Source organism: Cynocephalus volans, chromosome 9 (assembly GCF_027409185.1).
Source record: "Cynocephalus volans isolate mCynVol1 chromosome 9, mCynVol1.pri, whole genome shotgun sequence".
Taxonomy (NCBI): Eukaryota; Metazoa; Chordata; class Mammalia; order Dermoptera; family Cynocephalidae; genus Cynocephalus; species Cynocephalus volans.
In genome coordinates, this window is record NC_084468.1 from 112,216,402 (window position 1) to 112,244,146 (window position 27,745).

At 35.9% G+C, this 27,745-nt stretch overlaps 1 protein-coding gene across 1 annotated transcript in view; it reads left to right on the forward strand.

The window, feature by feature from the left end:
* The first annotated feature begins 3,210 nt into the window (after positions 1 to 3,210).
* INTU (inturned planar cell polarity protein) overlaps positions 3,211 to 27,745 on the forward strand; it is a 74,556-nt gene continuing 50,021 nt past the window's right edge. Inside the window, exons 1-3 of the mRNA XM_063108687.1 lie at positions 3,211 to 3,356; positions 14,946 to 15,484; positions 24,259 to 24,344. Coding sequence (XP_062964757.1) covers positions 3,211 to 3,356; positions 14,946 to 15,484; positions 24,259 to 24,344 — 771 coding nt within the window. The remainder of the gene's footprint in view (positions 3,357 to 14,945; positions 15,485 to 24,258; positions 24,345 to 27,745) is intronic.

Consider the following 27,745-nt stretch of genomic DNA (forward strand, 5'->3'; position numbering starts at 1 on the left):
CCAGTGGATCTGTAGGTGTGAAGCACAAAACTGAGGAAAGGCTTAAGGCAGCGTTTCCTGAGCTTGCCTAGAGATTACCAGGCCCTTCTGGAGATTCTGATCCTGTTGATGTGGGGCAGGGCCTCAAAATCTATATGCTTAACAAGCTCCAGTTGATTTGTGAATCAGGCAAGTTGGACCTAACTTGATTAACTTGATTAAGATATAGCAGGAAATAAAGCATCTAATTGGTGTGCAATTGTTTCTAGAATTGGAAAAAGAGGCTACACAGTTTGCACTTTATTCTCCATTAAATGAGGTGCCATTGAATGTTTATGAACAGGGTATAAAATGATTAGATGCTTATAGAAAAAAAACGGGAGTATTATTTGTAGGAGGAAAAGTAGTATTTTTCTAACATTCAAAATGTCCTTTTTTATTATTTCCAATAAATTGCTTTTAAAATGAGGAAAGTCTAACTTATTAAAGAGGTGCCTAAAGCATTTTTTACTTTGGAATGGAATCAAGTAATTTTTAATGTTTGAGATTGTAATGAGAGTATATATGTATATTTTACCATGAGACATAAAATAACCATTACAGTGACTCCAGCTTTTTTTATGGTATTGTTTCTCTGATATTAAGACTAATACATTGTTACTAGATCTCAATTCAGATGGAAATATGTTTCCCTTCCTTCCTGGCTCCACTCTCCTAAAACTTTTGACCCCATTACTTCCTCCACCACTTTCAGCTGGCAAGGTTGCTGCCTACTTACCAGAGAAAATAAACACCATCACATGGAAACCGCCTCAGCTTCCTGCCTGAAACTGGCAAGTCAGCATCCATGCCTGCATCCTCCTTTGACCCTTCACTCCAGTTTTAAGAGGTGTCAAGGGAGGCCATATTTCTCCATCTGTGCATTGGGTGCCATCCCCTTCTGCCCCCTCAAGGACCTCGCTTTGCCCTTTATCCCTTTATCAACTAGTCTCCTGTTCTCCAACTTGAATAGTATATGGATCTCTTTTAATGAAAAAACTTCTGTGAATTTTCAGGAATGACTTAGACTTTTATACTATAATTTTAAATAAATGAGGTATAAACTGCTTAAATGTTCTTGCATAAGATAAAAATAATATTATAAATTAATACAAATAAACTACAAAATAAAATAGCTGTTGTACAACTATAAAAAAGCACATTTAGAAATTAATACAAATAAAACCTAGGAAATTCACATATACGTAGTTTGTGACAAATGAAACTAAACTGCAGCTTAAAAGTGTAAATACTATTTGTGAATAGGGTTAAGATATGCTATTCTGGCATACTGACCACTTAAGACACTTGGAAAATAGCAGGTGCAAAAAGATGACTTCGACCTTCATGCTGTTTTTTAGAAGCAGAAGATGAAATTCTCATGTGAAAGATGTCCTCCCTATACTAGAAAGATGCAACAACCTTATCCTCAAGGATGACAAGTTGAAATCCAGAGAATTCTGTACAGACCTTGTTAAAATAACTCCTGTTAAGCTTTCCCACTAATTTACTTCTTTACAATTAACCATTCTTTGTCTAACTCAGTAAATAAGTAATTGACTCTGCTTCTTTGGATCTTCATTTCTGTATGAGGGTGTCCTTGCCAGGTAAAACTTGTATTATGCTTTTCTCCTGTTAATTTGTCTTATAACAATTTAATTCTCGGACCCGGCCAGGACCCTAAGAGGATAGAGGTGGTGTTTTTCCACCCTACAACTGCTACCGTACAGGTTCTTTTGAGTTCTCCATGCATATACCACTCGGGCCATGTGATGACTCATCTCCCACTACTCATCTCAGTTGGAACTATTCCATAATAACAAGGTAAATTAAGACTTCCTCTAAGAAATTTGCTGTGGCCAAACATGTGCTAGTTTGGTTTTCTCTGGGTATTCTGTTAGAATCCTGTATTTAGCATAATACTCATCAGTGTATTTTTCAATTGCCCTTTCAGTCTCCACCATCTGCCCATCTAGTTTAAGCTGAATCACCAGCATCCGTCCACTGAGGTCATAAAATATCATATTATTTTATTTACTTGCCACAGTATGAATTTTCCCCGTGCATTACTCTTTGAAAACATTTCTACTTAAAATCATAGTATGCATTGAATTTTATATATAAAGTGCATCTAACTTTTCCCTTATTGTTGGACACATAGATTGCTTTCAGCTTTTCACTTTTATAAATTTTATTTGCATCCCATATTTTAAAAGATCTCTAATAATTGAACTACTGTGTACTGAGGAGGAAATTCAATGTAGTGATTAATGACTTGGGTTCATTTCTTGGGTGGCTTTGTTGCCTGCTAGCCTTATAACCATTAACAAGATACATAACTTCTCTAAGCCTCAGTTTCCTAATTTTAATATACAGAAAATATTTACTTCATAGTATGTGAATACTTAGCATATGAGTGGCGCAAGTAACTATCGCAATCGCTTATAGTCACAAACGACAGGTAAATTTTACCTGTTTTTCCAACCTCAGTGATGAGAACACTTCATCAGATTATAAAATTTTGCGTTAGAAAACGAACATGCAGTTGGTTTCACAATATTGCCACCCATTTGAAGCACCCTACAATAGCCCTTTGGGAGAACTGTAAAAATGTTTGCAATTGCGAAACATTAAAACCAAAGAAATAATGGAGCATATTTACATCAACACCTAGAGGGCGTTGCAATAAAAGAGTCCATTCCGTGCACCGGTTCAGATGCCCTAAGGAAAGGTAGACGGTAGTTGCCCTTACTTCGAGGGAAACCCTAGGCTGAACACTTCTAAGGCTTTGGACAATTCGGCAAGGAAACACAGGACAGAATGAAAATTGGAAGATATCCAGCTGGAAGAAAAAGGGGGGAAAAACCCAGTCGGTCTCGGCCTGTTTTAATAATTTATCCTGCTCCAAGGGAGAGCTTTTAGGACAGCGTTAAGCGGTGAAGTTCTAGCCACTTCCATTCCTCAACTGGGACGCCCTCCTCGAAATTTCAGCTCATTGGCTCCTTTCAGTCCTCTGCGTCCTCGTTGTGAAGCTTCCCCGTCTCCCTAGCAACCGGATCGCCACCAATTGCAGCTAAGGATTGGTGGTCACGTGGCCTCAGCCCCTTACCAAGAAGAGGCAACATGGCGGCCCCGACAAACCATAGCTGCGAGACTTGAATTACTCAGGTTGTATCTGCGGCATCCCTGGAGATGGCGTCTCCGGCTTTGTGTGATTTGCATCGGAGCCCAGACGACCTCCCTGGAGACCCCTCTGCAGAAGAAGAAGATAAGGACTGTGATTCGGAAGATCGGGTCAGCGACTCGGGTTCATACTCCTCAGCGAGTAGCGATTATGAGTAAGGTTCTCGAAGAGGGACAGTTTAATCCGTCCCTTCAGTCCGGAGAGTGTACACGTGGGCTGGAGGAATTGCATGGGTGTTGGCGTGGTTGGAATTGAACTGTTTGAGGTCCTGTAATAAGTGGAGTTTATTTGCGCCACGTTTCAGTTGTGTGGTGGTGTGAGTCGAAACGACGATGCCATTCTTTACTACTGAAGGTTTTTTAATGATTCTTATGCGCTCAGGTCTCCTCTTCCTGGTGCTGAGTTCTGTGCTGTTTGAGGGCATATATGTTACATTGTTCATAAATCTCTTTGTTCCCATCGCAGTGTCTTGCTTCTCTGACATTACGATTTTTGTGACAACCATGTTAGTATTTAGAGTGGAGAGATACCCTATACGTTTTATATGACAATTATTTAAATTATAAAAATTATTTTAAAATGTAGATTTTTTTTCTGTTACGGAAATGAATAGATGCATAGTAGAATGTCCATCCCTAGTCTCACCATCAAGGACAACCTCTCTCAGTATTTCTGGATATTTCTCTAATATTTTCCTGTGCATCCCCACAGTTTTCTTGTTTCGTATTTTTTGTCATAATTTAATTTTTAAAATACAGGTATCTACGTGTTATTTCCAATTTTGTATCCTTAATAATACCATGAAAAAGTTATTTTTTTTCACAGTACCCAGTGCTACTTCATTTTTTAAGGAATCTGTCCCTTATTGCTATGAACTAAGAACTTTTTGGAAAAATCAGTTGGTGGTCGCTTGAATTGCACGACTAACAACGAAAAGGTTTAGGTGCCAAAACATCAGCCAGCACAGTAATGGACTGCCATATATAGTTTTAGGATGACATGTTATGTGTATTTAGGAATAACAGTTACAAATAATTAATATGTATTTAGGAGAAACAGTTACTTGGCAATTATTTCACCTATCAGTCTATAAAACATTTTTATCATTGTCTTTAAAAGTGTGGGGGGAAAACCTGCGTAATACACATTATAGAGGCTTAATAAGGACGGGTTGTAGTCTTGAAGCCTTGAACAAATTTAAAAATATGAAATATTTTTTGTAATCTTCTGCCGTAGTCATTTTAAAAAACTTAACGATTATTAAGCAAGGCTGCTGCAAGGAAATACAGATTACGTGGAACCTTATTTGGTCTTGATATGAGAAGCCATAGATAGACTCAAACTCTTGGTTTCTCTAATCTTAGAGTCACACATTTTTAGTCCAGAGAGAACCTGTAATTTGCTCATGGTCACACAGCTGAGTGTTGTCAGTATAGGAATTCAAGTCGCCTGATTTTTAATTGGCCACCCTGATTTTAGTGGAATGAAAACAAATGCGCTAACTCTGTCTCCTAGGAAACGAGCAATGTGAGGGCCTTGCCATAGGAAAACTTGTTACTTCAAAGTATTTCATGTTCCATGATACATATGTATTCCTACACAAACATAGATACATATACATATACATTATATTTTCGTTTTTAAAAATAACTATTAGGGGGCCAGCCCATGGCTCACTCAGGAGAGTGTGGTGCTGATAACACCAAGGCCATGGGTTCGGATCCCATATAGAGATGGCCGGTTAGCTCACTGGCTGAGCGTGGTGCTGACAACACCAAGTCAAGGGTTAAGATCCCCTTACTGGTCATCTTTAAAAAAAATAAAATAAAATAAAATAAAAGTTACCATTAATCTTTCTTCATTAGTCATTCACTAATCACTCCAAATGTTCTGGTGACCTTATCCTCCTAATAGTAAAAAGTTCAGTGAATCTTTAATGTAAAATGTTTTGCCAGTCTATATAGAGTCCTACCAAGATCCAGGTTTTATGTCTGCCCCTTCTTGATATGTAGAACATGAGGGTTGATTTGCTGACATGATAGGAAGACTTATATTCTGTTCCTCCCTTAGGATATTAGGTGTTTACCTCCCTAAGCTGCAGTCACCAGTGCATGGGGTGGCCTTCACAGTTTGGCCAGAATCACTCTTTGGTCAAAGGTATAGGAATGTGAACCTTAATCTTTCTCATCATACAAAGAGATATGAATTGCTTATCATCTTTCATAGTCTACATGAAGCTTATTAAGGAAGTTATACTACCTATTGATTCAAATAAAATATCTTGAACCTTCAAGGTTCTGGTTAATTTTCTTCATGTAAATCTTTTTGGAAGCTCTCGTTTCATACATGCTTTGTAACAGAAAACCAGTTTAAGCTGCATGTGCTTGTCAATACAGAATTAATAAATTTATCATTTTTGAGGTAAGATTACTTTAGGATACATTCTGGTGGAATTCTTTTAATAGATTTGTTTTAGGCTTGTTGTGGAAGAAGGAGGTTTTAGATTGGTGCAGTGTGATCTGACACACAGGCACGTCTTCAAGGAGGCTTCATAGATAATACTGGTGGGTGGGTTGAGTTAAGGGAACCACTGATCAGTTTCGGTGTTGAGTTAATAGAAATCATACATTTACTTGCAATATTGCTAAGTTTCTTTGCTTTGGTCTATGATTATCCAATTCATTGAAGCAATATCCATTAGTTCATGCTGGCCAGAAGTTGTCAGTTTCATTACTTTGATTTTTAATTTTTCAGAATGAATTTTTTTTGTTGTTGTTATGTTAGTCTTAAAACTGTGGCTGATGGAGAGAAAGAGGAATAGTTTTAAAAGAGATTTTGGCTGTAAAAAGCTAAGTAACTTCTACCTAAAACAGGAGGACTGAGTGCAGAAGGCAATTGTGTCCTTTGAATTTTTTTCAAGGATTTTTCTTTTTTTTTTTGGTGGCTGGCTGGTAAGGGGATCCAAACCCTTGATTTTGGTGTTATCAGCACCATGCTCTAACTGAGTGTGCTAACCGGCCAGCTCTTTTTCTGGGATTTTTTAACAGTTTTATTGAAATAAAATTAATGTACAAAAATCTGCACATATTTTAAGTGCACAATTTGATAAATTTTGACATCTGTATCTTCCAAAATTTTTATAAATTTTATATAATTTATTTTAAATGAAGTTATAAAGTTTATAAATTTTGAGATGTATATCTGTCAAGGTAACAGACATATTCATATGGCCAGAGTTTCTTCATGCACCTCCTTGAGACCACTCATGGCCCCTCACTCCCCACAACCACTAATCTGCTTTCTGTCACTATACATGAGTTTGTATTTTCCAGAGTTTTATAAAAATGGAATCATACAATATGAACTCTCTTTTTTTGACTGCCTTCTTTTACTCAGCATAATTATTTTGAGATTCATCCATGCTGTTGCCTATAATTAATAGTTTTGTTTTGGTTTTTTGAGCAAGATTTCATTGTATGGATATACCAAAATTTATCTTTTTCTTGTATTTTAAAATAGGAATATACTACCTGAAGAATTGAAATATTTCATTCAAGCTCATGATACCATACTATTAACATCCAATTTAGGATAATATTTCTCTTTTTCCTCTCTTGATCTGAACCCTGATCATTTTTTATTTCTTTTATTTATTTATTTATTTATTTTTAAAGAGGATATATATATATATGCATCTATTCTTTTCTTCTTCTTCTTCTCTTTTTTTTTTCGCATCTGGCCAGTACAGGGATCTGAACCCTTGACCTTGGTGTTATCAGCACTACACTCTACCAAGTGAGCCAATGGGCCAGCCCCTCTGACCATTTTTTAATTTAATTTTTATTTTATCAAATTATATAGATTAAAAAGTCACATAGTATTAACTAGATTTATAATGAAAATATGCTAATTCCCTGCTACCATCTCTCTCTGCTTCCACCTCAGCATGTTTGCAGGGAATTCATTTTGTTCCTCATCTCTCCTCTAACATTGCCCGTCTCATTTACTGACATCACTATCTCCTGTTCATGTCTTCAGTTTTGATAAGTCTGAAGTCCTGTCGACTTCCTTTTCTGGTATTCACCTCCCTTTCCTATCCTTTGCATTCCCACAAGCCCTGCCTTACCTAAAGGACTTGCTTCTCTCCTCTCTCCCGTACACCGGTAGAATAGCCTCCTAACTGATCTGGATGCCTCCTATTTCCTTACAGCCATCGGAGTTTGCCTTCTAAAACACAGTTCTAAATCATTTTTTTGCTCAAAAGTTTGGTAGCCTCCCAAATAAATTCCATATTTCTCAGGATGACTTTTTTTTTTTTTTTTAAGATGACCGGTAAGGGGATCTTAACCCTTGACTTGGTGTTGTCAGCACCACACTCTCCGAGGTGAGTGAACCGGCCATCGCTATATGGGATCTGAACCCATGGCCTTGGTGTTATCAGCACCACACTCTCCCGAGTGAGCCACGGGCCGGCCCCCTCAGGATGATTTTTAAAGCTCTTTTAGATCTGTCCCTAGCCTTTCCTATCTCCTCTTTGTTGATCTCCCTCTTTTAAGTTACCTGTATTCCTGCTACATTGAAATACCCACCCATTCTCAGACCAACCATGGGCTTTCACACCTCCCTCTTTATGTACTTTGTTCTCTGTTTGAAACACCCTTTCTTCCTATAACTACTTGTCAAAATCATTTAAGGTCCCACTTAAGTGCTACCTTCTCCTAGAACATGTTCTGATCCCTCTTAGACTTAATTTCTCCATCCTCTGCCCTCTTATAGTTTTATTCCTCAGTTTTGGCAATTGCATTTCAGCTATTTGATTAGCTCTCTGTCCCGTCTGGCATCTTTATAAGGACAGTAAAGCCCTATCATAGAATGTTTTGTTGGTCTATGATTTTTGTTCTGCCAGGGTTAGATTGTATTCCTAACTTAGTAATGTGTGGGCATACCCCATTTAGCAGAGGGGGTTTGGAGTGGGAAATGTGGTCCAGGGAATTGGGGTCATTATTAGCATAGTTCCAATGGAGAGGTATTCCTGATGTAGAAATTTATTACATGCGATGAATACAGGTATGAGTTCATCAACTGATCCCTCCGTCTTCTCCGACATGTTTTACAGTTGTTCCAATGGTGACCGTGGCTAGAAGTGCTTCAGCCCATCCGAGGTTCCCCACCTCTCAAGCTGCTATAGCATCCAGCATAGATTTTAACCATTAAAAAATATGGTTTTCCTTTAGAAAAAAATCAGAAGATCTTCAGGGGTGAAAATTAGGTATTGCTGGTAGACAGAGCACAGAAAACACAGAAAAGCATAGGCAGACCAGTGCTTACTGAACAGGTGCCAGATAGAATCCACATTAATTTGCCATGGTGTTTTTATACTGCATGGTTTTTCTCTGTGCCTGGAATTGTCCTGCTGTACCTATTCACACACATAACTACATATGTTGGCCCTTTTGGTAAAGTGCATTCTACTTTGCCCACTAAAAAAAAGTGTAATGTAACAGGTTTGGAGTAGTAGCCAACGTCTGTTTTCCTTAAATAACAAAATGTATAAGTAGGGCTGGCTATTTTATAACTCTTTTTTTTTTTGTGGTGGTTAAGGAAATCACTATACTATTTCGAATGATGGAAAATGCTGGCATTAATGCAAATAAAGACCTGAGAGATTCAAATAACTTTTAGGGGGGGAAAAAGATTTAGTGTCAACCTAGAATTCTTAATACATCCAGAATTGGTGAACTTACTACCATTATTTGAAGTTCATGTTCTTCAATATATTTATGTTACAGCTTATTACATGAACATGCTTTTTTGCAAATTAGCAAGTATTTTTGGGGGAAGAAGGATTCTGCTCATGATTACCACATCATTTAGGGCTTTGAAAACCAATTAAAGTGCCCTCAAAATTTGCAAGCAGGCTATAAACATGCAGTTATCTCTGTTGGGAGCAAAGTAGAATAAACAAAACAAGACTGTCATTGAAAGACATTTATGTAATGAGAATTTTGCAACTTGCACCATAGGGTCTCAGAAAACATTGAAACGGAATTTATATTAGTGCTGATTAATGTGACCACGTATTACAAAAATCTGAATTAAAACTGCCAGATTTAATTCCTTTCCTTTTTTTTTTTTTTTTTAATTCTTATTTTGGAGTAAGTTTAGATTTACATAAGAGTTGCAGAGATAGTACAGAATTCCTGTAAATCCTTCACCCAGTTTCCACTGATGTTAAAATCTGATACAACTATTGTACATTTGTACATCGTACATATGTCAATACTAAGAAATTTACATTGGCCAGTACTATTAAGTGAACTCCAAACCTTATTTGGATTTCACCAGTCTTCCATTAACATTCTTTTTCTATTGCAGGATCCAATTTAGGATATCATATTATATCAAGTCATCATGTCTATTTAGGCTTCTCTGGTCTGTAACAATTTCTCAGTCCTTCCCTGTTTTTCATAACCTGGGTCACTTGGTTAAGGTAGTGTCTGCCAGATCTCTTCACTGTAAAGTTACTATTTTTTCACTTTATATGCTGTGTTCTGTGGGAGCCAGTCACTAAATCCACACTCAAGGGGGGGGAGGGATTAAACTCTTATCTCCTGGATTGTGATTATCTACATATATTAATTTCTTTAATTTCGTTATTAATGAATAGTTGCAATGAAAAGTTGGGTTTTTGCGTTTGTTCTTTTTGTTGTTGTTTTTAATATATCCCTTTCCTATTAGTAGAACTAGCTCGGGTGTACAGTCCTTAGAACTCTTTTAAATTTTCTTTTCTTTTTTTTTTTTTTTTTTTGTGGCTGTTGGGTGGGGATCCAAACCCTTGACCTTGATGTTATCAGCACCATGCTCTACCAAGTGAGCTAACCAGCCAGCCCTATCTATTAAACTTTCTTAACACACTAATCAGTTATACTCTTGATGCTTATCTAACTAGGAATTAATCTTCTGGAGTAGCAATAAGGAACCTTCCAGGAATGCTGAACTATAGAGGCCTTAAAGGCAGTGCCTAGTTTTGCTTCTTGTGTCACTAGCACCTAACCTGGAACCTAGCAAACTGAGATAATTAGAGGACATCTTCATTTAATGCCAAGGTTTAGAAGAATGCAAAAGCACAAGAGCTATATCTAACAGAGGTGTATGTTTTTCTATAGTTTTATCTCTGTGGGGCAAGAGGAAGGGAACTGACATTTATTTGGTACTTACCATGTCAGACACAACATTATTTTATTTGCTATTGTTAACAACCCTGTGAGGTAGTTATAATCTGGTTTTGAGAAGAGGAAATCTGAAGCTTAGAACCAATCAATCAATCAATCAATCTTAAAAAGGTTAAAATCACAATAAAATAATTTGAATCTAGCTCTTTGTGATTTCTCAGTTCATTTTCTTTTCCCTCTGCATGTTGCCCCCCACCCCAGCGTGGGGTCTCTTATGTACATTCCTCTGTCTGTATTTCTCTCTTATCTTCCTTTTAATTTCTTCTTCTTCTTAAAGTGAAGTATTTGTTTTGAATCTAGACACTAAGAAAATGGATCTCATACATTGCTAGTGAAAACATGAATTGGTGTAGTCTTTTGCATAAAGACCTGTCTATATCCATACATAAGGATGGTTATGATAACTTTGTAGGGAAAAAAACAAAAACTGAACACAAAGCTTATCAGTAGATGAATGACCAAATGTGCTACATCTCTGATAGGGAATATTATACAGCCATTAGGGAGGTCTAAACTGTGTTGTTAAGTGAGAAATTTTAAAGGTAGATATATACCTTTATATATATATATAAATCATATCTGTGTATAATGATTCCACTTTTTCAAAACAATGACAGAATAACCATATATATTTTTATATGATTATAAAAACATGTAGTTTAAACATTGTTTATGTCAGTGAGAGATAGAAAGGAAAAATTACTTATATGATAATTATGTTCTCATTTATATAAAATGAGTCTGTGTAAGTATATGCATAAAAGGATGCATGAAAGTACAGTAGTTTCCCCTTACCTGTTGGAGATACATTCCAGGACCCCCCAATGGATGCCTGAAACTGAGGATAGTATCAAACGCTATACACACTGCTTTTTCCTATGCATACCTACCTACGATAAAGTTTAATTTATAAATTAGGCACAATAAGAGATTAACGACAAAAAGTAAAAATAAAATACAACAATTATAACAACATATTGTTCACAATTTCATGGATAATAGATTTGTGCATACAGTAGATCTTTACTTCAGCATATGATTCTTTTTCTTTCCTTGTAAGTTGTAAACTTTTACCTTTTCACTTTAAGGATGCACTTTATGGCTTGTCTTTGGCATATCTGAATTGCCAGCATCACTCTTGTGCTTTAGGACCATTATTAAGTACAATAAGTGTTACTTGAACACAAGCACTGCAGTACAGTGACAGTCAATCTGACGAAGACTAAGTGACGAGTGGGTAGGTAGCATAGACGGTGTGGGTATGCTGGGCTAAGGGATGATTCACGGCCCAGGTGGGATGGAGCAGGATCTGACATTTCATCTCGCTACTCAGATGGTGGGCAATTTTAAACTTATGAGTTTGTTTCTGGAATTTTCCATTTAATATTTTCATACTACAATTGACTGCAGGTAACTCAAACCAAGGAAGGCGAAACTGAGGATAAGGGGGGATTTGATTTATAAGGGTACTTCAACAAGTTCATGGAAAAATAGAAATAAAAGGTAATACAAACCTTTCCATGAACTTGTTGAAGTACCCTTTTATAGTCAGGAACTAGAAGTCTAGTGAACATTAATCCCTTCCTCTCTCTCATCTTCTCACCTAACCAGTCTCAAAGTCTGGATGATTTTCAAGCATTTCTCAAATATTTTTCCTACTTCCCATCTGATCTAGTATTGCTTTGTTATCAACTTGTCCACCTCAAATCCACCCTCCATTTGTTTGCCAGAATAGGTCTATCAGGGATGTCTGACATGTAAACCCTCTACTTTAATCTCTTCCTTGATGCCCTCTTACCTACACTACAAAATCCAAACCCCTTGGTGTGGTCCATAAGCCTTGCAAAATCGGGTCCTGACCACTTCTGTCATTCCCCACCTCCCACATCACTCTGGCAACTGCAGACTGCCTGTCGTTCTCCGTAGAGGCCGTGGAGACCATCCCTCAAGCCTTTGCTTATGCTGTTGCTTGTCTGGAATTCTCTTCTCTTTTTCTTCAGTTCCCCAACCTCTCTCCCCTACCACTTCGTCTTTTAAAACTCAGTTCTCAGGGTCTCCTCTACCAGAAAGTCTTTCCTGACTTCACCTTCACCCCTGGCTAGGACTGTGTTAGGGAACTATCTTGTACTTACCGTGTGTATTGTCGTGAATTCTTTCTCAGTTTCTCCTCTCCACTAAGCACAGGCAGGAACTGATGTTTTCGTCATTGTAATTCTGGTACTTATCACAGTGTGTGGCACTGTTTATTTGTTCCATGATTGAATGCCATCTCCCCTTGGCTCCTCACCTGCATGGATCTTTTAATCATAACCAAAAAGTCGTTTCACATTCAAACTTATTCTGTTTTCTTTTTTATTTATTTATTTTTCTATGTTAGACATCCTTTGGGGATTCTCAGAAATGGTGTGTGTTGGAGAGGTGGAATGTGTGGAAGGGGTAAAGTCCTGAGCTAGCTGAGAGTAGGAGGGGGAGGGACAAGAGCCTGTAAGAATTTAGTTTATTGCTTCACATTCAAATTTTAGAGATTAAGATGAACCATCTCCATGTTTCACAAGTGGAAAAAGAATGTTTCTTGGGGTCACATGTCTCTAATACAAATGACATACCCAATTAAAAGGGCGAAATTATAAAGCAGATAAACTTAATTCATTGTTTAAATTGCTATGTATCTTGATAAGTAATTAATATCTAATCATGGTATTTATATTATGCCAATTAAAATTATGGTACATTTGTTATCTAAATGTTTATGGTGGGGACACATTTATTTAGACTTTCCACAGAAGAATTGCAGTTATTGAATACTGGTTTCTGTGAGTACAGATAGTTATGGTTGAAATAACTGATACATGATCTGTGTGTGGTAAGTGGAGCTAAGTGCCTAAAATGATGCCACACAAAGGGAAACAACAAGAACCAAAGAAATATTGGTTTTGCTATTTTGAACTAGTTATACCTTTTTAAAATGATTCATATGTAGTTGACAATTCTATATTAATGAGCAGCCACAGACAAGGACAGTGGTTAGTTTCAGAGCTGAGCAATAGTATGGTGCATTTTGGGGCTAGTTTTCACAATATTTAGAAAGAGACATTTGACTTTTAAATTAAAGAACCAGTGTTGCACAGAGTTGCTAATAAACACTGCAGAAAACAGAAATGTCTTCTTTCTGATTGAATGATTAGAACACACATTTATACCCTTTCGTGCCAGGATATTACAGATCATGTTTCTGAAAAGACTCTCCCCACATTTTAGTTTTTCCACTGAAACCAGTTTTGTTTTAAAGAATAACAGTTTGAAAGGTAAACTGTTCATAATATTGAACAGGGTAGAGTTTATGATTAGGTTTGTTATAAAATGAGTGTTTTGTTTTTTGATGCTGTTTTAATCATTTTAATAGAAATAATTTTGGTTTTTGTTGATGGCCTACTTCCCAGTTAAAAATTTTTCTACAGTCACATGACAAATTACGTAATATGTGCTTTACTTTTCTTACTATAATTATTTATAAAAAGGAGTTTTACAGAAATTATAGACTATCATTATTAGCTGCAATTACAAACTGGCGTTTTTAGCAAAGATTTTAGTTCATATTGAGGTGAATGTTTATTTTTTGAAAATTTATTATATAAATAAATTCTGTTAATGCTGGTAGTCTTTAGCTTTCATTTTAACCGGACAGCCTTTCTAAATAATTTTTATGTGAATAGGGTGTTTTCATGTGCAGTTTCCAAATGGCTAGCTTCTGTGGATATACAGTTAGCCCTCCATATCTACAGGCTCAGCATCGGCAGATTCAGCCAACCACAGATTGCAAATATTTAAGAATAAAACAATAAAAATAACTATACAACAATAAAAACTAATATAAATAAAAAAACAATGCAGTATAACAACTATTTACGTACTACTTACATTGTATAAGGTATTATAAGTAATCTAGAGATGATTTAAAGTATAAAGGAGGATGTGCATAGATTATATGCAAATACTACACCATTTCATATAAGGGACTTGAGCATCCCCAGATTTTGGTATCCACGAGGGTTCCTGGAACCAGTCCCCCACAGATACTGAGGGATGACTATAATTGCATAATCAAATGCTAATGCAAATTATCATCCATTGAAATTGTCCAAAGTGAACAATAACCACACAGTAACTGAAATAATTTTTTTTTTAAACCATAGATTCTGGAAGGAGACCATCTTTTTTTAATTGGTTTTCTTTTCTCTATCACTCTGCCTGTTCGATTCCCCCTCTTCCCCAACTCCCATTCTTCAAGGCTGTATAAAAAGCATCCTATAGGAAATTATGTTGATGCTCACAATAAATTAGAAAGAGTAAGGAGAATTTGAAATAATTGAAGAACTTTCACCCCCTCCCACCTTCCTGTCCCCCAACCCCTATCCGCCCTCTCACACATACACACACCCTCACCTGGCAGACTCAACTGTTTTTGTCTTATGTTGGGCTGCTATTCAGATTCTCTTTTCTCTCTTTCATAGTGACCTTGAGCCTGAATGGCTGGACAGTGTGCAGAAAAATGGAGAACTGTTTTATTTGGAATTGAGTGAGGATGAAGAAGAAAGCCTCCTTCCTGAAACACCGACTGTGAACCACGTCAGGTTCAGTGAAAATGAGATTATCATTGAAGAGGATGATTACAAAGAAAGAAAAAAGTATGAACCCAAACTCAGGCGGTTTACCAAGATTTTAAAAAGTAAAAGACTTTTACCCAAGCGCTACAGTAAAAAAAATAACAATGACAATGGGCCAGTATCCATTCTAAAGCATCAGTCCAATCAGAAGACAGGAGTCACAGTCCAACAGCAGTACAAAGATGTAAATGTTTATGTAAACCCTAAAAAGCTAACTGTCACCAAAGCTAAAGAGCAGCTGAAGCTTCTGGAAGTACTGGTTGGAATTATTCATCAAACCAAGTGGAGCTGGAGAAGAACTGGAAAGCAGAGTGATGGAGAGAAGCTTGTGGTCCATGGCCTGCTGCCTGGAGGATCTGCCATGAAGAGTGGTCAGATATTAATTGGTAAGTGTTCCTGGTGAATGTCAGTCCTTGTTTGCAGAGTTACATAATTAATCATGATGCCTTGTAAGGGATAATTCTGTGATAAAAACAGAATTATATACAGAGTCTACACAGATTAAGAACTGATAATGATATTTGACTAATGAAATTGTTATAAATCCTATACCCCAAGGCACAGTGTTCTTAAAGTAAGCACTTTAGAGTATTGAATATGTGTGTGCTTTGTTCAGGCTAGGGAATAGCTTAAGGAATTTTCAAGTTTTGAATTGTATAATTTTATTTTACGTTGGTTATATTTGCTGACAAGAAAAAATATGTTGATTGTACAGTGATAATTTAGGTTTGAATGGCTATATAAAATAACATAATACCAAATATATAATTTATGAATAAAAATACTTCAAAATTGTACGTTTGCACTTGAGTACACTAAGTTCTTGGAGTGGTTTTCAACTGTTTCACTTGGCATATTTACCAACAGTGGTGTTATATATAAGTTTCCTTTTAAGGATGCTTGTCATAAAACATACCACTAATTTTGAGGGGAAAAATTGAATCCACAAGTTATTCTGAATATAAATGGGCATTTTGTGTTGCTGATAAATTTTAAGCTGTTGGATATTATATCTGAGTTAGTAGCAATCTTATTACTTAGTTAAAGATAAATTAATCAAATGTGGGGATGTATTATTAGTAAAAGAAGTCACAACAGTTCTAAAAGCTGACAATCTTGTAAGTTGACCCAGTTTAAGGGATTTAGATAGAGAGAGGAACTTCTATAGGTACCTGGGTATTTCAAAAAGTTCATGGAACAATAAAATTAAAAGATAATTTGAATCTTTCATGAACTTTTTGAAGTACCCTTGTACTTTAGAAACATTTCTAAATATTTTTGACTTTAAGTCTGAATTTCATTTGTTTGTTCATTGATTCAGCACATTTTTTTTTTTTTTTTTTTTTTGAGTATCTGCCAAGTGCCAGGAAAGAAAGTAATACAGAGATTACTCTGATCATCCAACTATTCCACTAAAGGAGCTCATACGATAGTGCAAGAGATGGGTCACAAATAGGCAAACAGTTTCACACTGTATGATAAGTGTCATGATAGGGGTTTGTAGGGTGGATGCTATGGAATTATGCATTTGTAGCAAAGTGTGTATTCCAAAATGGTCGCAAAAAGATCTCCACGTTCTCTTCTTACAATGTAACGTTGACACTCCTCCCATAGAGAGTTACAATCTGTGTTCTTGCATCCGGGTGGGGGCCTGTGACTACAGTTTAAATGGTGCTGTGTGACTTAAGAGATTGGATCATAAAAGGTAACATGGCCTTTGCCTGGTTCTTTTGTGAATGCTTGCTCTTGGAACCCAGTTGCTGTTCTGTGAAGGAGGCCAGGCCACATGGAGAGGCCATGGGTAGTGACCTGGCTGATAGCCCAGCTGAGCTGAGGCCCCAGCCACCAGACATGAATGAAGAAGCCTGTGAGATGACTCCAGCCCCAGCCACCGTCTGGATGTAACTACATGAGAAACCCTAAATGAGAACCTCAGCTGAGCCCAGTTAACCCCAGAACGGGGAGAGAGAATAAATGATTGTGGTTGTTTTAAGCCACTAGATGTTTTGAATGATTTGTTAGGCAGCAATAGATAACTGGAACAGGAGCTAATGCTTACTTGCATTCTGTTAGGTCCTCAACTTACTTTCTTGTAAAGTGATAGGATTGAACTAAAATATCTCCAAGGTTTATTCTTTTAGTTCTGTAACAGGAACCAGGATTTCCTGCTTATGAAACCCTGCCTGGTTGTTTGCTGACCACTGTAATTTTAGGATCCCATATGATGGGAAACTCTAGCTAATGCATTCTCTTTCTACTTAGCTAGAGCCTCAGCTATGAATGCCTGTTTGGACTGGGTTATAGACAAATCTCTAAAATCCTTTTTACCACATTTTCCTCATCCAGTCATCTGTTGATGGACACTTACGTTAATTCCAACTATTGGCTATTGTAAATAGAACTTCAGTAAACATGGGAGTGCAGGTATCCCATCGACATGATGATTTCCATTCCTTCACTACTCTGCCATAAAAAAGAATGAAATTCTGCCATTCGCAGCAACATGGATGAACTTAGAAAAAATTGTGTTAAGTGATATAACGGAGGCACAGAAAGGGAAATACTGCATGTCCTCACTCATAAGTGGGAGCTAAAATAAAGAAAAGAAAAAAAGAGAGAAAGAAACAAACAATCACAATAATACATTGAGCTTTCAAACAAAAAGAGAGAACAGAACTGTGGTTGTTAGAGGTGGGAAAGTGGGAGGGGGAGGGGGTGAGCAAGAAATCAGTTAAGGGTCACAAAGACTATGTTTTGTAAACATGAGTATACTAATTATCCTGATTCGATCACCACATATTGTACACATGTATTAATATTCAGTTATGTACCCCACAAATATATATAGCCAATTATCTTCCAATAAAAATTAAAATACTAAATAAATAAAATCCTTTTTACCCTTTTCTCTTGAAACCTAGTGTAGAGATGGTGATGGCCCAAGCCTCCTATTCTATATTTTCTTTCCCCTGATCCTCACTCCAGTTTGCTGAGTTTTCTAGGAATAAGCATAACCCCTAGGCCTGGTCTTTTTATACCATCTGTATAGAAGGAAAGAGAATGAGTCATAGGGAGGAAGAAAGCTTCTCTCATGGTGTTCCTACTGTTCATCCTTTAAGGGTTCTAATTTTCTTTGGCCTTTGTTGTGTACTTCCTCACTGACTGTTAACAAAAGGCAAACTGAGGCCTATAGTTTCCCCTAAAGATTATAGAATGGGATCAGCCCCTCCAAATACATGTCATTCATTCATTCAACAAACATATATTGAATGCCTGCTGTGCGTCAAGCACCATATCCATATTTTTCTCGAAGCAAACATACCCACACACATATATGTATCTATGACTCATGCTCACACCAGAGAACTTACAGGTAAGGGAGCAATATATATAAACTGTGGAGATCTCAAAAAGTATCTGTACAGGAAAAAAAGGAGAAATTTGACCTTTTTGTCACACCATACATAAAAATCAATTTTAAGTGTATTGTACATCTAAAAATGAAAGATAAAAGAATAAAATTTTTAGAAGATAATATGGGACAATATCTTCAAGATCTAGGAAATATTTATTAAACTGCACTAATCACAAAATAAAAGATTAATAAATTAGTATCCATTAAAATTAAGAACTTGAGTTCATCAAAAAGACACTATTGTAAGAGTCCAAAGGCAGACCTCCTAAAATTGACAAGTGGATTTTGTAAAAAGAACAGCATATCAATAATAAAAAATATAGGAAACCTAATTAAATAATGGACAGGAAACCCAAACAGGTACCTTACAAAAAAGAATGTCCAAGTGGCCAGTAAATTTATGAAAGGGTTTTCAACGTCATTATTCATCAGAGAAATACAAGTTAAAACCACTACACAGACCCTATAGCTGCTAAAATTAAAATTATTGATAATAACAAGTGGTAGAGAGGATGTGGAAAAACAGGAGCTCTAATATACTACAGTTGAGAACTCACTTTGGAAAACTCTTTTAGTAGTGTCTACTAAAGCTGAACATATATATTCCCTATGATTTAGCAGTTTTACTTCTAGATGTGAATATAAGTACAATAAAAGACATTTACTTGAATGTTCCTAGTGGTATTATTTATAATAGGTAAAATTGGAAACAACCCAAGTGATTTCAGTCCAACAGATGAATGGATATATAATTTGTGAAATAATTGCACAATGGAATGCTATATAGCAATAAAAATAAATTATAGCTAAATGCAGCAACATGGATGTTTCTCACCAATATAACATTAACCAAAGCCAGGCACAAAGTAGCAGAACAAATCTAAGATGATAGAAGCCAGAATAGTTTTTACCTTTAGGGAGTGTGATGAATAGGAATTGGGAGAGGGTGCAGGTAGACTTCGAGGATGCTACTTTTTGACCTGAGTGTAGTTGCATGGGTATGTTAACTGTGTTAATTCATTGTACCCTACTCTTACAACTTGTGCACTTTTTTTACATGTATTAAATAGCAAAAATAAATTTAAAAATTAAAATTAAAAATAAATAGCAATAAAAAGTTAGGAAAAATGGGCTCATGATTTCAACTTTATAATGGAAAAAACTTTGATTTACTAGTAAGTAAAAAAATTTTTTTTTCAGAATAAAATAATTATTTTGTCCTGGGTGCACAGCAAAATTCTTTTCTCATAATAAACCCGCAAAAAAACATATATTGAATAAATGAATAAACCATGTAAAAAGAATACATACAGAGAAAACAATCAGAAATAAATGTAAATATAGCCAACTGCTATAGTGTCGAGTTAATGTGGGGGCATGTTGGTAAAATGGAACAATTTGGTCAGGCTCCCCTCACCTCGGACCGGTTCAGGGTCGTTCAGTAAACATTGTGTGTGGGTGTAGTAAGTGCGCCTGCACTGTGGCGCCGCTTTCGCTGGTGTTTTACTGCCTTGGGTGCCTGCCCTGCGTGGCCATGTTTTTCCAGACCTGCAGCTTTCAAGGACCATGTGGCCAGTTACCTAGCTCATAGGTAACTGTGTGAAGGGGTCTGGTGATGCAGCCTGGCATGTGAAGGGTTTGTGACCCAGTCTGTGAATGGGCTTGAGGGGTCTGGGAGCTCCAGACCCAGCCCTAACTCAACCATCAGCCCAGTCGGTGCAGGATTACCGTCAGGTAAAAGAGCCATGACAACTAGCGTGGTCGCCTCCATTACAATTGGCGTCATGAACAGGATTAAGAACTAGACAATTGGCGCTGTAAGGATTCCAGTCCTTAGCTGTAGCTTAGCCAGAGCCAGACAGGGCATTATGGGTGATTATTTTCTCTACTTTTTCAGATTTTTCTATTTTATTTTATTTTATGATTATGTTCCATATTTTTAAAATATATATTTTAGAAATAAACAAAGGACTAATTTAATGTCATCATGGGTTTAGCTAATTCCACAAGGTGCTTCTGCGATGTGAATTTCTCACTTCTTTTTTTCATAGTTACATTTCACACCATGTCTGTGGTTGAACTGTGAGGGAACCCTGTAGGCAGGAGGGTCATAAAAACTTAGTCCTGGTAATGCATTTCCTAGGGGTGACTTCTGCTATTGTCTAGCTGAAGAATGATCCTCCTTTGCCTAAAGTGCCTGGCCAGCACAGTGAGATTGGTGACTCCTGCTATTGTCTAGCTGAAGAATGATCCTCCTTTGCCTAAAGTGCCTGGCCAGCACAGTGAGACTGGTGACTCTTTTCCTTCTTTCCTTTCAAGACAGCAGAACGCTATTCTTTTCTAATTCTTCTTTGCTGGGATCTTGGGAATTTTCGTGTCATTTTTGCTGTTCCTGCTGCCAAAGACTTGCATCATTACTTTTTTATATTTCTATTTCTAAGATTTTCTTAAAGTTTGATGGTCAGCTGAGAGCTTCTGAGCTACCCTGTAGCCAACTCCCATCCCCAGACCAGATCAAGTGGAAATCTCTTTATTATGTACATCATGGAAGCTGTGTGTTAGCTCGGTGATTATTTTTTCTTCAAGATTACTCGTTTTTTGTCATTTTAACTAGGTGTTTTTTAAGGATTGGAAAGGATAGGGTTAGAGAAATCACATATTAATGTTCTAGACACAATACTCCTGCAGACTGTTCCTGATAAAGAATTAAATAGTTTTTATTTTAAGCTCCTTTTGTGTAACTTCTAATGTTTTCACCTATGATCACTGACTGACTAGATGTTTTCTATGACACAGTTGTGGTGTTAAGTTTCTCTTTTAAATTTTTTAAAGGTTTTTATTTACTTTTTAAAAATCTTTTAAATTAAGATATAACATCCATTTATAATGTATACAAATCTTAAGTGAACATTCAATGATTTTGACATATATGTACACCTGTGTAACTATTACCCAGGTCAAGATTTTGAACATTTTCAGTACCTAGAAGACTCTGGTACCTCCTCACAGTCAATTTCCGCTGCCCCCTGCCCCCCAGGCAATCTTACAAGTCAGAAGTCTTCTAACAGAGTTGATTTTGCCTGTTCTTGAACTTCATATAAATGGAAGTGAGTTCATGGGAAAGATAGAATTTTAGGCTTTTTAGAGAGCTTCCGGTGCAATTACTTCCTTCTACAGCTGAGCATCAAAGGTATTACAAGATTTACCCAAGAAGAGATGGCCAGTCAGTGATAAAGCTGGGAGCCATTCTGATTTCCATTCAAGGGCTCTTTTACTTGCTGTGTTGCTCACTTTATTAGGTGGGGGAATGTGCCAAAGGATTTTTCCTTGAAGCAAAAAGGGAAAAAGAAGTTATCTAATCCTTTCGAAATGTAATTTGGAAGTAAGTATTAATCAACAACAGTTTAACACAGTCAATCCATTCTGACACACTTACCCTAAAATATAATCTAAAACAGATCAGCAAATCACTGCAGGTCAAATCAGGCCCACTACCCGTTTTTGTACTGTCTGGTTAAAAAAAATTAAAATAATATTTTATGACATATGAAAAGTATATGAAATCCAATCATCAGTGTCCATAAAAAAATCTCATTGGAAAACAGCCGCATTTATTTATTGCGTATGGCTGCTTTCAAGCTACAACAGCAGAGTTGAGTAGTTGCAACAAAGACCATATGGCCGGCAGAGCCTAAAATATTTACTATCTGGCCTTTATCAGAAAAAGTTTGCTGACCCAGATTAAAAGAAAGAAAAACTATGTGCATAAAAATGTTTACTGAAGGACTTTTAATATTTTTTAAACTAAATGGATAAATATGTTGATATTTTTATGATGATACATGTCTCCTACTTTTTTTAGAGGTTTGTTAGACATGATTCTTTCAGGTGATATTCCCTGTAACACTCAGCTATAGAAACGTATTCATTAGGGTTTGGAGAAAAAATTCATTTGAGACCTCATCCCATGGAGTTTCAGTTTAAAGTAACAAATTTTAAATGGTTTCACTATTTAGAAGCCCTGAGGATAACATAAACTACAGACAACAGAACCCATTACCAGAATGGTTCAAAAATAGTTTTGTTTTACATCGATGCTTGTATATTGTATTCATCATTCCTTTTGTTTGCTGTCATTACACCTACAAATAGTTTGATGTAGTAGTCTTGTTTAATCTATTATTTAAGAGGAATTAGAGGAGCATGCTTTTTTTCCAAGTGGAATTGAAGTTGGAAGTTTATTTTAGTCCACAAGTTTTTCCTTGTAGGAAAAGTTCCCAGGTTGCCCAGAGTGCTGCAGTAGTTTATCGTCATCATGACTTGGTGCCCACGCTCACAGAACTCTTAGCTGAGTAGCATCTCTTGAGCATCTAAACCTACTGAGGTCTTTTTAAGCCTGCATGGGATGACCTAAGAAACCCCTCCTGCTCACCGTGCACTTAGCTCCTGCCCCATATCATAGAGTATAGAGGTATATAGTGTATAAAGATACCTAAAGTATAACTATTTCTCTCTCTTCCCCAAACCTGAAGAGGGTCAAGGGGCACCTAGCAGTGATTTGCATTAAAAGAGATGACACTGAACTTAGGAACACCAATCTTTTATAACGAACAATTATTAATAATAAGACATTGAGCAAGACATTGCTCTTATTATACTGTACAGTAAACAAACTTGACCTTTGTACCGGAAGGACATAACTATCTCTGTCACAGAAGGCTGTTCACTATGCAAACATCCTTGAAAAGATAATTCAGAACAAAGATTCTTAGTGCCTTGGCTTGCAAGATGTACAGAAATATGAGACATCCATGGAGAATTGTCTACCAACACTGTTTTACATATGTACATGTTTATTATCTGTCTTCCCCAAAGAATACTAAGCTCTATGAAGATAGTGATTTCATCCATTTTGTTTGATTCTGTGCCTGCAGTGCTTAGAACAGTGCCTGGAACACAGTAGGTACTCAGCAAACATTTGTTGAATGAATGAATATGAAGTATTTGATCAATTTCCTAATGATATATTTAGGAATATATCATTAGGAAATTGAAAAAATAAGATGAGAAAAATAACCTTGATATGTCTTTATTTCTATTAATATATCTCACTGGTGTTTTGATATTATCTTTAATTATGTTCTAAAATTAAATTTCCATTTTAACACTGATCTTCATTTTATTGTCAAATTTGATAAATATACACATTTAAAGAAAAGCCATGGGAAAGGAGATTTTACTAAAACATGCTGTGTATTTTAATATTGTTGGAACCTTTGTAGCAAAGAGCTATGTGTAAACACAGATCAATAATAACAATGAATACCACAGCTTATTAAGTTATGATGTACCACGTGGATTAAAGTTGCAGCTGAATTTTTTTACTGTGGGTCTAAGTGATTAGATTCAATTATGTTAAGTGCAGTACTCGGTTTGTTCTGCAAATTTTCCATTTGTCCTTTGGGTTTACATAATTCTCTTCTGTAAAGAATAGGAGTATTCATCTCTTTAAATATTCATAGTTTGTATTTTGTTATGGTGCAATGTTGGGCAGTATTACAGATTAAGAAGAGTAGCTCTGCCGCTAATGAGCTGTATAACCTTGAATGAGGCCCTGAATGTCTTTACCACATTTTCCGTTGTACTTTGAGGAGGTTAGAATAGATGCTTTTAATTTCCCATTTCTAGATCTTTTTGATTTTTGGATATTCACACAACTATCTTTTATTATTATTCTGTTTTTAGGTGATGTCCTTGTTGCTGTGAATGATGTTGATGTGACTTCTGAAAACATAGAGAGAGTTCTGTCTTGCATTCCTGGGCCTATGCAGGTATGAACATTCTTTTTCTATATTTTATGATTAGTTGCATGAAATAAATACATCTTGTACTATTTTCTTTTTTAAGATTCTGAAAATTATCATGTATAATGAGTGAGTAACATTTATACTTGGATATTTAAGAAATTTTAACTTTTTAACATTTTTAGCTTTGGGAGATTGTTCTAAAAAGAGAGAAAAATATCTACAAGTAAAACTTATGCTAAGTAAAGCAGCAACAGCAACAATAATAAAAACATATATAATTACCAACAAGTCATTATAACTACCATATGTGCTGATAACAATCTAGTTCCTAGAAGAGACATTTTAAACAGTCGTAGAATGCTCTATTGTCTGACTTACTTATTAAAATCACTATTGCTGTAAAGTTTTTTAAATATGATTTTGTTTATTTTAAAAACTAATTATACTGTTTTCTTGATTTTTCTATTATCTAGTTGTCTTTCTCCTGAGCTTCTGTTTAGCTAAAGAATTATTTTTCATTCCTTGTAGATAAAAATAAATTTCTTTCATAAGTCATTTTGATAGTAATAAATTTAAATAATAAATGGACTTAAATAATAAATAATAAACATTGACATTTCATATCATAGGTGACATTTATAGGCTACTAGATGTATTTTGAAAGTGCTATACATTTTATTTATGGATACTCTGCTCTTGTTAGCATCAGGAATTAGCTTTCTGTCTTGGGAGGCAGGGAAATTGATATGCTTTAAATAGGTTAGAGAATTCATCAGGAAGTGAGAGGATGAAATCATTTTTGGATTGGTCAGGATTAAGAACAGAATCCATGATAAATCAGAATCTTACCTCTGATTTGAGATTCTGAAATAATAAGACACACGATGAAATTTTTTATTTTCTAAGAAATAAGATTTCCCTATGTTCATTTACTTCTCTTAAACATACACATGTGTGCATGCACACACACAAATGCATATGTGCACAGACATACAAACACATACATACAAGTATGCTCTGTAAATTTAGATATCTTTGGAAATATAAAATGAAAATGCTGGAATAACTGTGGTAGTCAGTGACCAGCAGTACCTAGGAATGGATAGAGAGATGTAGGTGGAAATGGTGTGGTATTTGAAATATTAACAATCAGATGGACAGTGCTAGAGTAGGGTATGCTGTTACCCTTTAAGTTACTAGATATAGGAGGTCCTAGATGGTCCAAGGTGGTAGGGTACCTCAGGGGGCTCAGACAGCAGCTACTTACCAATCAGTAAAGAAGAACTGTAGTATTTTAACCATTGAACCAGCTTCCCCCAAATAAAGTAGCTGTGTAGCAGCCTTGAGTAAGGGCTCCCCCTTTCTTGCCTATGTTGATTGCAGGTATACTGCCAATATTGCAAAAGTTCAACCATGTCTCTTCTGTCTTCAAAAAAAGAGAAATTATGGTGGAATCACATTATACATATATTTAACTAACATTTGCAAATTCAGCTGTGCACACTTGGCAGGAAAAAAAGAGAAAAAAATAATGATTTAAATATTTCAGACCAGTTGCACCCACAATTAACACGTCCTCTGTAAGTGTGCAAAAGGAGTCATGTATTTTCTATTTGCCCAGTTTGCTTCTTACCACATGAGCATCTTGCTGCATTAAGTGTGATTCTGAGTTTAAAGATACATATCTTTTTAATACAATATGGCTCTTAAGTACCAGTACTTTCATCTGGTGCCAAAAATGAAGAAACAGCCGTTTGTTTTGAAGATGGAATTAAAACTGCGTGAGTTAGATTTACTGACTTGAGAGAGTGTTTTGTATTCCAACATTACATTGCCTTCCTAATGTAATTTCAAGGTTATTTTGACTATATACAACTTTAGGATATAATTCCTTCCTAAGTGAATATTATTAAAATCTTTTTTATTATTTTTAAAAATAAATGTAACATTTTTTCTTATTATGAAAGTAATACATGTTCATTGTAGAAATTTTGGAAAATACAAAAAAGGGACAAAATCTCTTAGACTCCCACCACCTAAAGATATCTACTATTAACATTTTGGAATATTTCATTCTAGTTTTCCCCCTTGAATATAAACATGCATGCATTTGTTTGTTTGTTTGTTTGTTTGACTGTTGAATTGGTATTATAACTGTGTATTTCTCAAAAGCAAGCACCTGCATTTAGGGCAATGTATCTTTAATAACTATGTAAAAGGTAGTTAAAATTCCTTTAACTAAAAACCATGTTTAATTAGTAAACCACCTTTTTCTTACTTTGTTAATGTTGCAGGAGGGAATAAACTATAAGCTTTTCACTACCAGCCGTTCTCTGAGGCCAAGTAACCTAATTCCGGGAGGCAGGAGCAGAACTGAGAAGGGAACTAGTGTTCCTGTGTGGCAGGCAACATGTCGGGTGCTTTGCTTATCATTTCCTTTAACAATTTCATTTATTCCTCATAACAACCTGTAATATTCCAATAATTACGATTTCTGTATTATACATGAAGGAAAAGAATCTAAGAGAGATTTAATGATTTGCACAGGGTTGCAGAATTAATAACTCAAAGAATTGGAACTCAAACTGACTGCAAAGCACAAACCTTTCATTTCACACAACCTGTGTGGATCTTGTGTCTGTATCCCTTTGTTTTTGCTGAGCCAGAACTAACTAAGGTGGACTTGTCCCAGAAAATGTTGTTTGGCATTTGAAACAGTTATTCAAGCAATAATAGATGAATGCTGATTTATAAAGAATGTCATAGACTTTTTAACATTTAAATTTGGAAATATCTAACAGTAACATTTTAAACATATACTCAGTATAAAAGTAATCTGAAAGCCTCTTGTCACCTACCAGAAGATGGCTTGAAGACAGTGTAATGTGGTAGAAAGGTCACCGAGGAGAAGGAGGTCAGATCTCCATTTTAAACCTCACTTTGAGCAAGTTTCCAAACTCTCTGGGTTTCAGTTTCCTCATCTATAATCAGAGGAGATTTGAGCGGGTAATCTCTGAACCGATTTCAATTCTACAGTTCTCTGTTTGCTTTTTAAACAATGTCAGTTATAAATAGATTCAGAATACCAGAATGAAATCCAGAGGCAAAGCCTGTGTACTTAGTAAAGCACAAAAAGCCTAAATCATTTTGTTTAAAGCCAAGTTTTAATATTTTCCAAAACAGTTGCCTCAGATTCTTCAAAAATGTTTGTATTATGAACGACAAAAAAAGGCCAGAGAACTGTTCTAGACTAATGCAGACTAAGTGGCATATAACTAAATGGGTGGATAATCCATGATTGATCCTGGATTGCTGTGGCAAACAGCTGTATTGGAACAACTGAGGAAATTTGGACTTGGACTTTATTAGATAATAGTATTATATTTAATGTTAAAATTCCCAAGTGTGATAATTATATTGTGATT